The 15,844-nt window shown below is 38.0% G+C and overlaps 1 protein-coding gene across 2 annotated transcripts in view; it reads left to right on the top strand.

The window, feature by feature from the left end:
- glt1d1 (glycosyltransferase 1 domain containing 1) overlaps positions 1 to 15,844 on the top strand; it is a 98,516-nt gene that overhangs the window by 25,283 nt on the left and 57,389 nt on the right. The window contains exons 4-6 of one of the 2 annotated variants that reach the window (XM_060843668.1): positions 2,452 to 2,503; positions 10,023 to 10,059; positions 14,576 to 14,632. In XM_060843668.1, coding sequence (XP_060699651.1) covers positions 2,452 to 2,503; positions 10,023 to 10,059; positions 14,576 to 14,632 — 146 coding nt within the window. The remainder of the gene's footprint in view (positions 1 to 2,451; positions 2,504 to 10,022; positions 10,060 to 14,575; positions 14,633 to 15,844) is intronic. The other variant, XM_060843669.1, reaches the window with a different exon arrangement.

Raw genomic sequence — 15,844 nt, 5'->3', positions numbered from 1 at the left:
TGCTTTGAGGGCTCAGAGAAACACTGGGAGCAGTTAGGTGCAGCTAATAGTCAGGGATAGGACCCAGGAAGCCCTGGGAGTCATTCCTTTCAGGCCCAGAAGAAATAATTGGAACCTATGAGAGTGGTTGAATGTCATTGGCTCTTACTGCTGGCTGGTGGGAAAACAATAACCCCTTTAAGAAAGTGTGTTCTGCTCAGAGTGGCTAGACAGCTGGTTGTGTACCAGAAAGTCAGTGCTGTACTCTACCCTTCAGACTTCAGGAGGGTACAGGCTATGAAAGAAATAGAACAATTTGAAAGTGAGCAGGCATTAAGGTTGTCAGACTTAAAGAGTTAAAAATCACACAACACCAGGTTAAATCAAGACTTAAAGAACCTGGACTTCTTTGGGTCCTGTTGAAATCTAAGTGGAAGACAGTGTGAACAAGATCTTGTAACTCAGGAATTATTGACAGGTGAGTTGCTGGCAAGTCTGTGGAATCAGCCTTGGTTGTACCTGCTACTCAATGTGTAATATGGTTGTGTTGAGGCACAATTTTCCTCCTAATTCGTATTTCCCTTGTGTTAATTCTGGATGCTAAAGTAAAAGATGGATATCATAGATTGTTTTCTTTCTGGCTTTGTATAGTAAAGTTTATTTTGTTTAACTTGAAACTGTGCAGTCCCATGACTTTATCCTCACGGTAAGTACTCTGAATTTCAAACTTTTCTTTAACTTATAAATAAATAAGTTACTAGTCCCCAACCAGATAGTAACATACATTTGGGGTTCTAATCTAGGATCATGACATGGATATAGCAAGCAAAAAGTGTTTTAGCTTTTATTGTAAAGAGATTGAAATATAAGATCATGAAGTCTTATTTTAATCTTATAAAGACTTGATGAGACCACACCTGGATACTTTATAGAATTTTAGCTTTCGCCTTCATCTCTCAGAAAGGATATGCTTACCTTGGAGAAAGTGCATCTATCGTTCACTGGACTAATTCCTGGAATGAGAAGGTTATCCTGGGAAAAAGTTTTTAATATACTGTATTCCCTGGAATTTAGAAGAATGACAGGTGCTCTCATTGAAATATCTAAGATTCTCAATTGTTATACATGGGAGGATGTTATTCCTAGCTGGGAAACCTGGAATATGTGCTCGCTGAAGTGAAGTTTGATCATTTAGGTCTGGAGATGAGAAGCAATATCTGCCCTGTGATTTGGAACTTTGCATTCCAAGTAGAGAATTCTAATGAATATTCAGTCACTGACTATATCAAAACAGAGGGGTTTTGGACCATAAGGCGATTAGGGTTCCCCTGAGTGTAATTTGGGAAGATCGCACTGAGGTGCAAGATTAGCCTATTATTGGATTAAATGGCGAAGCTAGCTCAAAAGAAGCATGGTTTTCTCCTGCTCTCTTTTCTTATTCAGCTTATATAATCTCTCCTACATTAGATCAGCATCTGTTTTTCCCCCATGTGAAGTACCTTGGGTAATTATTTTTTGCATTAAAGACATTATATAAGTTGTTGAATTTTTTGATGCTTTTGGTAGCAGTGCATTTCCTGGAATATCATAGCTGGTTAAAAAAAGTACTATTTAGGTTGTTGTTAACTTATGCAGAACCTTTGAGCTGCTCCTTCATTTCTTCAGCAATAAGCATTAGTACATATTATTCACCCATTACATGATGCCTACAAAAATTTGCATGTAATTCATACAGATTAATTATGAATCACAAATACATAAAACATTTGGAGACGCAAGTTTCAACTCAGTCTCTACACATCCTTGTGCAAATAACTGTTCATGTGATATAAAAAATGTTGAATCTTATTTTTCCAATACTATTTCTGCAGCAACAATTCTGTTCCTTACTGTGAATGCATATGATATTGAGTTACGAGTCTCATCAAACTACTATTGGAAATAGTAATTATTTTTTGAAAAAATCATGATCTGCTTGATGGGACTTAGAACCATTGGAATAATTAGCCTGGTTTAACAAAAGCTATCAAAGGCTTAGTACATCATGGGTAGTATCTATCTTTGTGTCTTCCTATTGACATCCCCTGGTTATGTGATGGATATCTTGGTTAAATTCTCTAGAAAGTCATTTGTATTATGACTGGAGGCTTATTAGTGTAGTTCTGTGCTCAGCATACACTTTGATTAAATAGCATCATTCTCAGCAGATTTACACTATTGCAGTTGAAATTCCTTCAGCCACTTTTGTCTAGTACAGTTGCCTGGAGAGCCAAATATAATTTGGATTTTATTAAGGATAACCCCTGAAGCTGTCTGTAGCACTGCAATTTTTAAAATTAAATTTCCTATCTGTTTTCTCATTTTTGAGGTGTTACTTCTTATAATTTCTAACATCCATTTGCAAAATGTTGACATGATGCTTTCGTGAATCCTTTGTAATGTTCTTTCTCTGAAAACTTCTTTAATTGTCAGGTTTCTGGTGGCTTTCACAGACCAATTGAAGAAAACAGCAGAGGTGCATTGGGTATGTCTTCATATCTTTGTATAACACATATAACCAAGATCTGCATGTATTTTTATTGTTGGTTTTTAATTTGAACTGTTTGCAGTAAGGGAGCTTCAATAGCTAATTGTTTTGTCATTTTTGTGAACAAATGCATTTTTTCCTGGTGCCTTTCCGCATTGAATCCTGCTGAGTGTGACTTCCATAAGCAATTGTAGACACCTCCTCCTGGTTTTGAGGCCAAAAGCTGGGTTTCAACAGATTATTTAACTTTAGGGCATTACAATCCATCTTGACTTGATGACCACTTGCAAGGCCGAAGAGGTAACGATTGAAAGCCAAAAAGGTGCTGATTTTTTTTTCCCATGCCTTCAGCAACAAGAAACAGGAGCCATTTTAAAATATTTTTGCCAATGCTTCCACAGACTTACATTATTCTCCTTGTCAATGTGTTATGAAGACTTTGCCAAACAAACATGATTATTAACTCGCTGATTCCTGTTAGTTATATTTTTTTCCAGTTCAAGTGGTCTTTTAGATTTGCTGTTACTTGTATTTATGGTAGTCATTCCAGTTAATGGGTGGAATAGAAGCTTCAGCATTAATATTAATGTTTCACGGAACTAGAGTAAATATTTTATTCTGCTTATTTATGCAGAATTTCAATTTGTATTTTTGCAGTTCTTTAGAAACAGGAATAAGTAATATGGCTATAATATAACAAAAACAATGGCATGAATGTGATCTGTGTATTTATAGCAGGGCACTGCAGTGAAAGTTTCAGCATATGTGATGTTCATTTCCATTTCACAATAAGTAAACAGAATCCATACATACTGATTATCAAGGACAATTTTCCAATTTTGTTTTAAGAATACATAGTTCTTTTTTTACATTTGTGTTGTTTCTACATCTAAGAATCACCATGGGTGAAGCTATTGTGCATTAAAAAAAGATCGGAAATCAGAAAATTAAACTCATTCTTTCCAACTAATGATATATGTTTTTCGCTGTCAAGAGCTGCCCCCGCCCCACGCCAAGGAATAAGTAATCATAGACGATAACCATCTCTCAAGCACAAAATGTGGGAACAACTGACCTGTTGGTAGAATTGTTGAATTCATTGCTTCTCTGCATGAACACCACTTAGAAGAAACACTGATAATAGCATGAGCACAGCAGGCATGTTGTATGGTAGACTTCATTGTCTGTCATCAGGTGTGGCTTGAGGCCATTACTACCCTAGCTGGCCAGGAATTGACAGCCATAATTACCAAACTGGGCATGTGGGCAACCAACAAAAGAGTAAAATCTACTTGGCTTCATCATTTCCGATGAAACACTTTTGCCCGAAAAGTCGATGTTCCTACTTCTCGTTTGCTGCCTGACCTGCTGTGCTTTTCCAGCACCACACTCTTGACTGTTATCTCCAGCATCTGCAGTCCTCACTTTCGCCTTGGCTTCATCATTTCTAATCTACCTGTCTGAGGTGTCCTTGTCCTTGACAATATTGGTAGTGGAGACAAAGTCCTGTCTTCACATTAAGGATAACATCCATCATGTTGTGTGGCACTACAGTCATGCTAAATGTATAGATTCAGAACAGAATGAGCTGCTTAAATCTGGACATCTATCCATGAGGTCTTGGCAATCGACAGCAGCAGCAGAAATGTATTCAACCACCAACTGCAATCTAATGCCTGGATATTTCTCACTCTGCCATTGCCATCAAACCATCAAACTAAACTTGAATCATTGAGGAATGCAGGAGGTCATGCCAGGAGCAATACCAGAAATATTTAAAAATTAACATTGTCCAGGTCTTGCTGTATACAGGCACAGACTCCTTCATTATCAGAAGGGTTACAAATGGAACTGAACACTGCAGCTGTTAGCAAGTATCCCCACTTCTGACTTTATGATCATGAAAGTCACTGACAAAGCAGCTAAAGATGCTTTGACATGGGGACTAACTCTGAGGAATTCTTTGCTGATGTCGTATGGTTGATATAATGAACTTCAAACGCCCACATCCATTTTCCTTTGTATTAGTTATGATTCCAACTAGTGAAAGTTTTCCCCTGGAGCACATGTCTTCAATGTTCAACTGCTTCATGCCATGTTCAGTCAAATACCACCTTGATATTAAAGGCTGTCATTGTCACCTCACATCTGCATTTGAGCGTGTAACTTTTTTTGCATCAAAGCTGTAATCAGGTCCAGAAGTGAGTGACCCTTTTTGAAACTGAGGTTTGATCAGTAGATGATTTGCAAGTGCTGTTTGCTAGCATTGTTAATAGCCCTTGCATCACTTTGATAATTGAGAGCAAACTGATGGTCAGTACTGGAATGGATTGGATTTGTCTTGCTTTTTTTGGACAAGGCAAACCTGAACAATTTTCCAAATTATTAGCTAAATGCTATTGTGGCTATACTGGAAAAGGCCAGTCAATCCTGAATGTATCCCAAAGTGTAACTTTGTTGGTCTGACCTACCATGACAACAGGTATACCTGGAAATGGTGATGAAGCAGTTTAGGATGTTTTATTAGAAAGTATTTATACATTAGGCTGTTGCTTGACTTGTCTATGAAATAGCTGTCTCAATTTTGACACAAATGTTTGAGGAGGACTTTGCAGGATCACATGGTTTGGTTGTGTCTTTGTCGTTTCTGGTGCTGATGATTATGTTGAGTTGTCCATTCGAGTTTGTTTTTTATAGACTCTTCTGTAACAATCGACACTGCTAGAGTGACCTGCGAGATACTAGCCAGTTAAGTCAAATGATAATAGTCTAGAGCAGACCTGGGCATTTTACAGACCGCGGGTCATATCTGGCCCTTTGGTCGTTCCTGTCTGACCTGCATGCGGTCAATCTTAAATTAGAATATAAATGAAAATGTATTTACATCATGCACGCAATACAACTGTGTTGCTTTTGTTTTGAAAAGGATGCATTTTTTATTTAAGTATGGGAGCACATGCAAGTGTATGTGCGCACGTGAACAGCTAAAAGTGATGCTTGCTGGCTAGCCCTCAACATGTTAGCTCACGCCAAGACAAGTTATGTCATATCCCACAAAATCACCAGAAACAGTAAACCGTTTTCTGATGGAGAGTTTATTAAGGAGTGTTTGTTGGACTCTGCAGAACTAATATGCCCTGAGAAAAAGGAGACATTTGAGAATGTGCCCCTCTTCCCACGCACTGTAATGAGAAGGATTGGGGACATTGCGAGAAATCTGGAGCTTCAGCTGCAGCACAGAGCGGTCAACTTTGACTTTTTTTCCTTGGCTATGGATGAGAGCTGTGACATACGTGACACAGTCCAGCTACTCATCTTCGTACGTGGGATAACTGCGGACTTTAAAATCACGGAGGAGCTGGCAGCCATGCAGTAAATGAAATGAACAACAACTGGTAATGATTTGTTCACAGAGGTAAATGCATGTTTAGACATGTTGGGACTAAAATGTGACAATGGATGGTTGTCCAAATCTAACGGGAAAAAATGTTGGACTCTTAAAGAGAATGCAGGATAAAGTGACAGAAATTAACCCTGAACAGAAATTGGAATTTTTGCATTGTATTATATATCAGGAATTGTTGTGTAAGTCAGTGTTAAAAACTAAGCATGTGGTTGATGTTGTAACTAAAATAGTAAACTTCATCAGGGCAAGAGCTTTGAATCACAGGCAGTTTGTTGCACTTTTGGAGGAAAATGAGACTGAACACTATGACATAGGCTACCACACAGCTGTCAGGTGGCTCAGCCAGGGCAAAATGCTGCAAAGTGTGTGGGACCTGAGAGAAGAGATTCAAGACATCTGTGTGAAGAAAGGGAATGGCATTCCACAGCTTTCAGATGCAGACTGGATTGCAGACCTTGGTTTTGCTGTTGATGTGACTGCATTTATGAATGAACTAAATGTGAAGCTACAGTGCAAGAGCCTTTTTGTGTATGAAACGTGAAGGCTTTTATGAGAAAGTTGCAGCTTCTGTCAAGCCAAATGGAGGACAACATTCTTACCCACTTGCCAACATTGAACAAAGCCATACCTTCAGCCAATCACCTCCACAGGTACTCATCTATGTTAGAAGCACTGTATGGTGAATTTTCAAGGTGATTTCAAGACTTTAGATTAGATTTTTTTTAGATTAGATTACTTACAGTGTGGAAACAGGCCCTTTGGCCCAACAAGTCTACACCAACCCTCTGAAGAGCAACCCACCCAGATCCATTCCCCTACATTTACCCCTTCACCTAACACTACAGACAATTTAGCATGGCCAATTCACCTAACCTGCACATCTGTGGACTGTGGGAGGAAACCGGAGCACCCGGAGGAAACCCACGCAGACACGGGGAGAATGTGCAAACTCCACACAGACAGTTACCTGAGGCAGGAATTGAACCTGGGTCTCTGGCGCTGTGAGGCAGCAGTGCTAACCACTGTGCCACCGTGCTGCCCAAAATGGCAGTTTAAAACGTTTGAGAATGAAATGCACATGCTTTTTTCCCCATTTACATGCAATGTGGAGAATGCACCTAGTTATGTTCAGCTTGAACTCATCGACCTGCAGTCTAACACACTTCTGGCAGAATACTTTAGGTCAGTTTCACTGCTTGATTTTTACTCTTCCCTCAAAGAGGAGAACTTTCCACATATGAGGAGGCATGCTCAGAAGATTCTAGTCCTCTTTGGATCTACCTATATTTGCGAACAGACATTCTCAGTGATGAAGTTCAACAAATCCAAATACAGATCCTCTATCGCTGATGGTCACCTCTCAACTGTCCTTCGCATATCAACCTCAGACATTCAACCAGATTTCAGTGCACTTGTTCAAGCCCAAAACAGACTGGACTTTTCTCACTAAACAAGTAAAATGAACTGAAAAACATCAAAAGCACTTATTGCTTTTTGTATAGAATTGTTTGTTGTTTGTAATACTGAACAATAATGAAACAACTTTTCATTATTGGTTTGTGAGATTAACATGTTAAAAATAAAATGAAATACTGAAATTATTGTTTTTACTGTTTATTTCTTCTATATTTGACCTACTCCACAATTTCATATCTTTATGGTCACAGAATATCATTATTCTTTTGATTATTAGTTTTAGTGCAAAATTATATAATTTAGTACTTTTTGCAATGGGAAAAAATTAATACTGAGCAGAATTATGTTCAACTTATTGTTGGTTCGGCCCTCCAACACAACTCAGGTTTCTCATGTGGCCCCTTGGAAGAATTAATTGCCCACCCCTGGCCTAGAGTGTGGGGATGAAGACACATAGAGATCAGATTGAGTAATGACAACAGATTTGCTTTCCTAAAAGATATTGATAAACCAAAAAGATGTGTACAACTGTAAATTCAGTATATTCATGGGCAATGTTGCTGATATGATATTTTTATTTCAAAAGTATTTATGTTACATTCCATAACGTCTCTAGTGGGATTTGAGCTCATAGCTCAGTCGTCTGAATTCCTCAGCTACTAACAAAACTATTGCATTATGATAGTCTGTACTAACTGGATGTTCCACAGATGATTCGAAAGCAAGTAATTCTGATAATCAGTTCAGAGAACCGTTGTATTTCACTTAGCCATTTCATACCAATCTTCTTTAAAGTCACAAGTATAGCTTTCTGTTATTTATTGTTATCAATTAACATCAGAAAACCAAATTACCTTTAATAAGTAACTTCCTCAAAAATTTGGCTGGTAAAGAAAACGGGCAGGTTTTCCATACAGATTGCCACTCTGGCCCTTTTTTTCTGAAAGGAGGGAGCGTCACATTTCTGGGAGGAGATTCCAATCATACTTCCATTCTCACACAGACATGTCAGAGGCAGGCAAACCACAATCTTTTTTCATAGCAGTCAGTAGGGATTCAGGTACACAGGTTGTGCTGTTGGTGGTGATGGTATTTGGAGGTATGGGAGTTGGTGTTGTCAGGACAGTACAGTGGAGTTTGGGTTGGGTCCTGCTGCAGGGCAATGGTTGGGTGCAGTTACTTTGTCTGAGTAATATTTAACTTAAATTCATTGAGTACCTTCCAGATGAACACTGATTCCCCAACAGAAAGTACAAAGTACAATTTCCAGGACATGTCCTTTGGTTCGTGCTTTGATGGTGATGCACAACTCCCATTTCCTCTGGGATAATGATGACTGGTCAGCAGAAAGTCCAGGCCATTGTATCTTGCAATAATAAACAATGCAAGTTTAAAGCCTGATTTCTGGTAATTTGACTGATCTCAGCCAGGGAATACAAAAGGAAATGTTGGAAATACTCAGCTGCCTAATTGCAACTATGAACAGCAGAATAAATGCTTCAGATCAAGCATCTGGTTCTGTCTCCTCTACCACTAGACCTACTGAATACATCAGTATTTTCTCATTTTATTTCTGATAACTAGCATCCTCAGTATCTTACTTTTGTTTAATTAACTATTAACCTGACATCATTCCCACCCCATCCAAAGTTAGCATAAAAACGGTCTGTCAGCTTTATATTATTACTAAACAGAAAGTTATTTGAGGGTAAGATGGAATCTAAATGTAATAGATTCCATATCAGAGTAGGTGTCATTTCTTGCTTTCTCAGTTGAAAAATAGTCATTTTGGTGAGATATCAAAGGTGGCCTTTGCTTCTGGAGTTGAATTTCATTAGGAATGGAGGGGTAAGAATGGAAAAGTGAGTCAAAAGATATTTCTATTGATAACAGGCATTTGGTGTGATAGATTACTGAAGGGTTTTCAACTATGAGGAAGTGAGGACTGCAGATGCTGGAGTGTCTTTCCCATCTATCTGCTCCACTCTCCTCTCCGACCTATCATCTTCTCCTCCACCTTCATCTACCTATTGCATTCTCAGCTACCTTACCCCCAGCACCTCCTCTCATTTATCTTTCAGCCCCCCGGCCCACAAGCCTCATTCCTGATGAAGGGCTTATGCCCGAAACATTCATTTTCCTGCTCCTTGGATGTTGCCTGACCTGTGCGTTTCCAGCACCACACTCTCAACTCTGAAGGGTTTTCAGCAAAACAAATTTATAAAATGTTAGTTAAAACTATTTCTCAGCAGTTGTTAACTCTAACATTCAGATTTTATGCTATAATATTTTCTCTTAGCTGCTGCAGTAGTGAAAAGTATGTTTGGGGACACATTTTTAAAGATATCATTATTCAGTGTACCTGGAGGGTTTTGAAGTTGAGAATGTAAATGAGTAATTAAGGTGAGTTCAGATAATTTGATTCAAATGTAAACTACTGGAGTAAGGGTAATTCTTTAAACCTGAAAACGGTTGAGCATGCTTTAAATAAAATTTAGTCATGTAATTATTTTACTGCATCTAAACAAGCTTAATTGTAATCTTTTAGATGTATTATATCCTATTTTAGAGTGGGAGATGAATAAAAACTCGTTTGACATGTTGTATACAAATATCCATGTACAAAGAAAATATAATTCTATCTTTATATATATTAAATATTATTCACCCTGTATTTTATTTCCTCTTTTCAAGCCATTCGCTAGCAGTAAGATTCATGTGCAACCTCAAGGTAAGGTGTGCAGACTGTTTCACTGACAGAGTCAGTAGCCTTTTCAGCATGGTGTTATGAATTTTATTGTTTATTATTTGCTTTTGCATGAATTTGCAGCAATATTTTGTTGAAACTTTTTAAATTGGGAGTTTTTATCCACAATATAAGTATGTGAAGCTTTATTGCATTAATTACTTTGCATGTTTTTCATAGGCCTACACAAACAAAATACTATTCACTGTCTAAAACATACATTCAGTGAGAGCCAGAAATCAGTATTCAGTTTTGTGATTTGTAGTGAACTTAAAATTACATATCATAAAAACCTGTCAAATATTGTCAAAACATTTTAGAAATTAAATGCGATTACATTTGGTTAGCAATAAAACCAGCTGCAGTACTTTCCTAGCAGTTTGTCTGTATAATTTCTTCACTTAAATGTACCACTATGATGTGACTTGCTTGTACTTCCCTATGACTACTGGACGAGTATAGTAAGTACAAATGGCATGCCTTTGGGGCCCAGTAGCTAAAGCATTAATGGTGTTATATGTCATTTTTGAATGGATTTGACTTGAAGATTTTGGTAATTAGAATAAAAATAAATTTTGCAGCATCATGCCACTATATTTATGAATGGATAGAAAAAACAAAATAGGATGTAACTTCTCAGATTTGTGCTACATTTTCATTTAGATGAAAAGTCTTTATGTGCCTGATGCTCAGGCCCTTGAGCTAAATGTGTAATGCCCCTGACTGCTTATGTACCTGCAAATGCCATTTGATTAAAGTATACATTGTGGTTGAGAGATATCTTTATTTTTTCTGGAAAATATTTCTCTATGATAAAGTATCCCTGAGTTGTTGTCTATCCAAAGAAATTCATACCTTTGATTACAGCATATAAGTCAACCAAGCGTTCAAGTCTCTTAAATATTTTGGTGCCAAATCTCATATTACATCCTATACTCAGCAGTGGGCCATGTTGTCTAGAAGATATATAGGATTTGAAGACGTGCTCACAGAGAGCTTGGCAAACAAGGTCAAAAATGGATGATCCAGCAAAAACAATGAAAGACAAAGCTGGTTTGAAAGTTGTAGCTTTTGCTAGCACATAAAACAATGGCTGCAAAGAAGGAATTCGGTACCGGAGAAGAACTGGCTCGCGAAATGAAGAAGATTGTATTCACCCTGAAGAAGATGCCCCAAACCATATGCGCCAGGAGAACAGCAACCAGCCCCGGCTTAATTTTGAAAAGCATATATTGAAATGGGTCCTTAAAAAACTCCAGGATGATTACAGTGTCACCAGGAATGCAGTCAATATGTCTGCACTTCAGTGGATCCAATCAAACCCAGAACTCAGCAAAAATTGATGACCAGCGGCTAGTTGGTGTAGCTGCTTTATGTGTTGTGGTAGAATACAGAGATTGCTCAAAGACTACCAAAAGCTGATGATGCAAATTTTATCAGTTTCCATCAATTTACCATCAGATAGCAGCAAAAACACTGGTTCCCAATTTGTTATGTTGCTATTATAGATGAAACAGATTTTAAAATGATTTGATTGTGGTTAATAGTATCATTGCTGAATTAATTCATTCAATGTGTGTGTCACATTAATTTAAATTACAGGTGTTAGGCTTTATCACATTTGAAACTTGTGACCACCTATACTAACATCAATTCACATTGTCAGCTCACATTTTTTAAAGGCTTTTCAATTGTATTCTGTGATCGATGGTAAAATATTACAGAGGCCATCTGCATCTCTCATCATAGATTCTCAATGACACATAGAGGTGCTGGGATTGGGTAAAGAAAATTGGTCACAAAGAAAACCTATCTTCACATGGAGGATACTATCCAACATGTTGTGTGACACTGCCACTGTGATAAACAGGATAGATTTCAAACAGATCAAGTGATCAAACTGGGCGGCCAAATGACTCTCTGGGCCATCAATGACAGCAGAATTGTATTTCGCCACAATCTTAGCTTTGCTTATCCCTCACTTAATCAATATTACCAAATTGATCAATCAATTAAAAGTGCAAGAAATCCGTGCCAGGAGTGTACCAGGCATATCTAAAAATGAGGTATGAAGCCTGATGAAGTTCCAACTTAGGACACCTTGCATGTTAACACCATAACAGAATGCAATAGACACAGTCAATTGATTCAAAAATCAATAGATTAGATCTAAACCCTGCAGTCCTGCCACATTCAGTTGTGAATTGTAGTAAATAATTAAACAACCAACAGGACAAAGAGACTGCTGAAATATCCTGATCTTCAACAATGGGGAGGCCCAGCACATCAGTGCAAAAGACAAAACTGAGCATTTGTAATTGTCTTTTAACTCTGATGCTCCAACTTTGCCTCCTTTTACAGTTCCCATTATTATAGATGCCAGTCTTCAGCTGAATTGATTTACTCCACATGATATCAAGAAATAGCAGAGGACATTAGATGCTAAAAGGCCTGACAACATTCTAGCAATAGTACTGAAGACCTGTGCTCCAGAAATAGCCTGTCACTAGCCAATCTGTTCGAGTACAGTACTGGCATCTATACAGTAGTGTAGAAAGTTGCACAGGTATGTCCTGTCCACAAAAAGCAGGACAAATCCAATCACTGCTGTATCTATCTACTCTAGATCGTCAGCAAAGTGAATGAAGGGGCAATTGACATGCTGTCAAGCAGCAGTTATTTAACTATTATTTGTTCATTGAAGTTTGGTTTAAGTTCCCCCAGGGCCATTCAACTCCTGACCTCACTACAGCCTTGCTCCAAGTATGGGAAAAAAGGAGCTGAACTCAAGAGGTGAAGTGAGATGGTCTGCTCTTGAATCAAAGCCACATTTGACTGAGTGTGGCATCAACAGGCCATAGCAAAACCGAAGACAGTGGGAACAAGAGGCAAAACTCCCCTACTGGTTAGAGTCATACATGGAAGATTGTAGTTGTTCGACCTATTCATCTCAGTTGTGAAACATCATTGCAGGAGTTCCTCAGGGGTAGTGTCTTAGACCCCGTCAGCTTCAGCTGCATCATTAATGTACTGTCATATCATAAGGTCAGAAGTGAGATGTTCGCCGATGGTTGCATGACGTTCAGAACCATTCGCAACTTCTCATAGAATGAAGCAGCCCATGTCCATGACAGCAAGACTTGGACAATATCCAGGTTCGGGCTGACAAGTGGCAAATTAAATTTTGCACACAAGTGTCAGTCAATTACATCTCCAACAAGAGAAAATCTTACCATCTTTCTTGCATTACAGTCAATTGCATTACCATCACTGAGTCCCCTGCCATTCAGTCCATCAAGTCTGCCCTGTCATTCAATGAGATCACGGCTGAACTGATAATCCTTAACTCCACTTTCCTGCCTTATCATCAAGTCTCTTGATTCCCTTACTAATTAAAAATTGGTCTATCTTAGTCTTGAATAGACTAACTGCCTGACCTCGACAGCCTTATGCGGTAAGAAATTCTACAGAATCACCACCCTCTCAGGAATAAGTTCATTCTCATCTCTATCTTAAATGGGTGACCCCTTACTCTGCCTTCAGATCCTACTCTGTCAAGCCTGGAAGAATCTTGTATGTTTTGATAAGGTTAATTGACGACCCTATCTCATAAAATAAATTAGGAGATAGTGAGGTCTGCAGATGCTGGAGTTTTCAGAGTTGGCCCGAAACGTCGGTTTTCCTGCTCTTTGGATGCTGCCTGACCTGCTGTGCTTTTCCAGCAACACACTCTCAACTCATAAAAGAAATTACTCATTTAATCATCTCAATTGAATATTCTTTGTTAGGATACTTTGAATTTTTTTTTTACACTCCCATCAGGAAATTTCCTCCGCCAGAAAGCCTATGTTGGAAATTCAACCAAGCACTCTGTACTGTATCATTAAGTACAGTTTTCCCAATATTAAGTCAGATTGTTGTCTGTATCTGAATATCCAATTTGCAGTCTTAGCCATGATGGCTTCAGTCTTAATATGCGAGGTTATCTCTTTAGGTTCTGTTCATCCTTTTAGTAGATTCTTGCATTGTAAAAATAAGTCAGCATGTTATTAGTTCTGTTTTAAAAATGGTCCTTTCCCTTTTTGCCCACAGCCTATGCTGTTTTCTCCTCCCATCAGGAAGGTATGATATCCTTGGTTATGGTGCCATTATTGCCACTATTTGCAGTTTATTATTGATGAGAGGTGGAGTCCCTATACAGTCCTGCCAGCTTGCAATCATATCTGGCAATGCAAGAGAGGGCCTCCAAATTTCAAAACCTGTCATTATAAAATTGTCCCAATCATCAAATTAATTTATTTTGTTAATTAGTTTTCATCCCAAACACTCAACAGGTAGTTGTAAAAGTATTCAAAAAAGAAATAGTTTTTTGAATTTTGTAAAAAGATCCATTCAAGTTAGGAAAGGGATGTGATTAACAGGAAATTAGTGTAATGTTACAATGTTTGTTTATTTGTTCTTGTATTCTTTTTGCCCCATCTTTACTTCAAATGGAATCCAGCCGTTGTAACCAAGCCTTGCACAAACTTTAGTTGGAATGAATTTCTCCAAGATTCAGGTATGACTTAGGTTCTGATGAATTCATCAGATCCTATCTTTTTTATTTGAGATACATAAATAGTACAAGTTTAAATTGTGTTGCCTAATATTATCTTGGAAGCTCTGATTTTTAAAAATAATAATACTGTCAAGTTTTTACTACAAACAAAATGGGATGGAGTACTTTGTTACTTGGTTGTGAGTTTTCAGCCAGGAGAAAAATTAAGAATGCTTTGTATAGTCCCTTAAGATTTTATAGGCCTTAAGGATATTATTGAATTGGAGAGGGTTCAGAAAAGATTTACAATGATTTTACCGAGACTGGAGGGTTTGAGTTATAAGGAGAGGCTGGATGGCCGGGATTTTTTTCCCTGGAGCATAGGAGGTTGAGGGGTGACCTTATAGAGGATTATAAAATCATGAAGGACATAGAGAAGGTGAAGAGCAAAGTTTTTTTTTCTGCCTAGGGAGCGTGAGTTTGAAACTAGGGGGACGTATTTTGAAGGTGAGAGGAGAAAAACTTAGAAGGGACCTGAGGGACAACTTTTTCACACAGAGGGTGGTTCATATGTGGAATAAACTGCCAGAAGAAGTGGTGGATGCAAGTACAATTTTAAATTTAAAAGACATTTGGACAGCTGCATCAATGGGAAATGGTTAGGGGATAAATGGGACTAGTTTAGTCTGGGGAAACATGGTCGACATGGACGATTTAGACTAAAGGGTCTGTTTCTGTGCTGTATAACTCTGTGACTCTATGACCAACTAAAAATGGATTGCATTGTATTTTTGCCTTCTGATGCATGTCGCAATTGTAGAAATCTAAAGACATTGGTTATCAGTCCATATTGATCACAAATTAGATAATCACATCGATTCTTAGTGAAGGATAGCTTTTAAAAAATAAATTCAAACTTCTAGTTATTAGCTGAAAGGATGACAGAGCAAGATTTCATGCCTTAAATCTTTTATCATAATAAATGTCTAAAAATGCTCATAACTGAATGCAATTTCTTTTTGTCAGCAATTTATACTTTCAATTACAGAATGGATTCTCCTTTAGATACATCACACTTTCTATAGAATTACAGCCTTTAGCACAAATAATCCCAGCAGTACAGCTTTTGATTCCACCACTGACTTTCACAAAGAGAGCCAAACTGCACATTCCTTCCCTCTAGCCAAACCTAGGTGAATCTTCCACTCCGCTCTTAAATCTTCACAAATTCAG

The sequence above is a fragment of the Hemiscyllium ocellatum genome, chromosome 24, assembly GCF_020745735.1.
Source record: "Hemiscyllium ocellatum isolate sHemOce1 chromosome 24, sHemOce1.pat.X.cur, whole genome shotgun sequence".
Classification (NCBI taxonomy): Eukaryota; Metazoa; Chordata; class Chondrichthyes; order Orectolobiformes; family Hemiscylliidae; genus Hemiscyllium; species Hemiscyllium ocellatum.
This window is presented reverse-complemented; position numbering and strand designations above follow the sequence as displayed.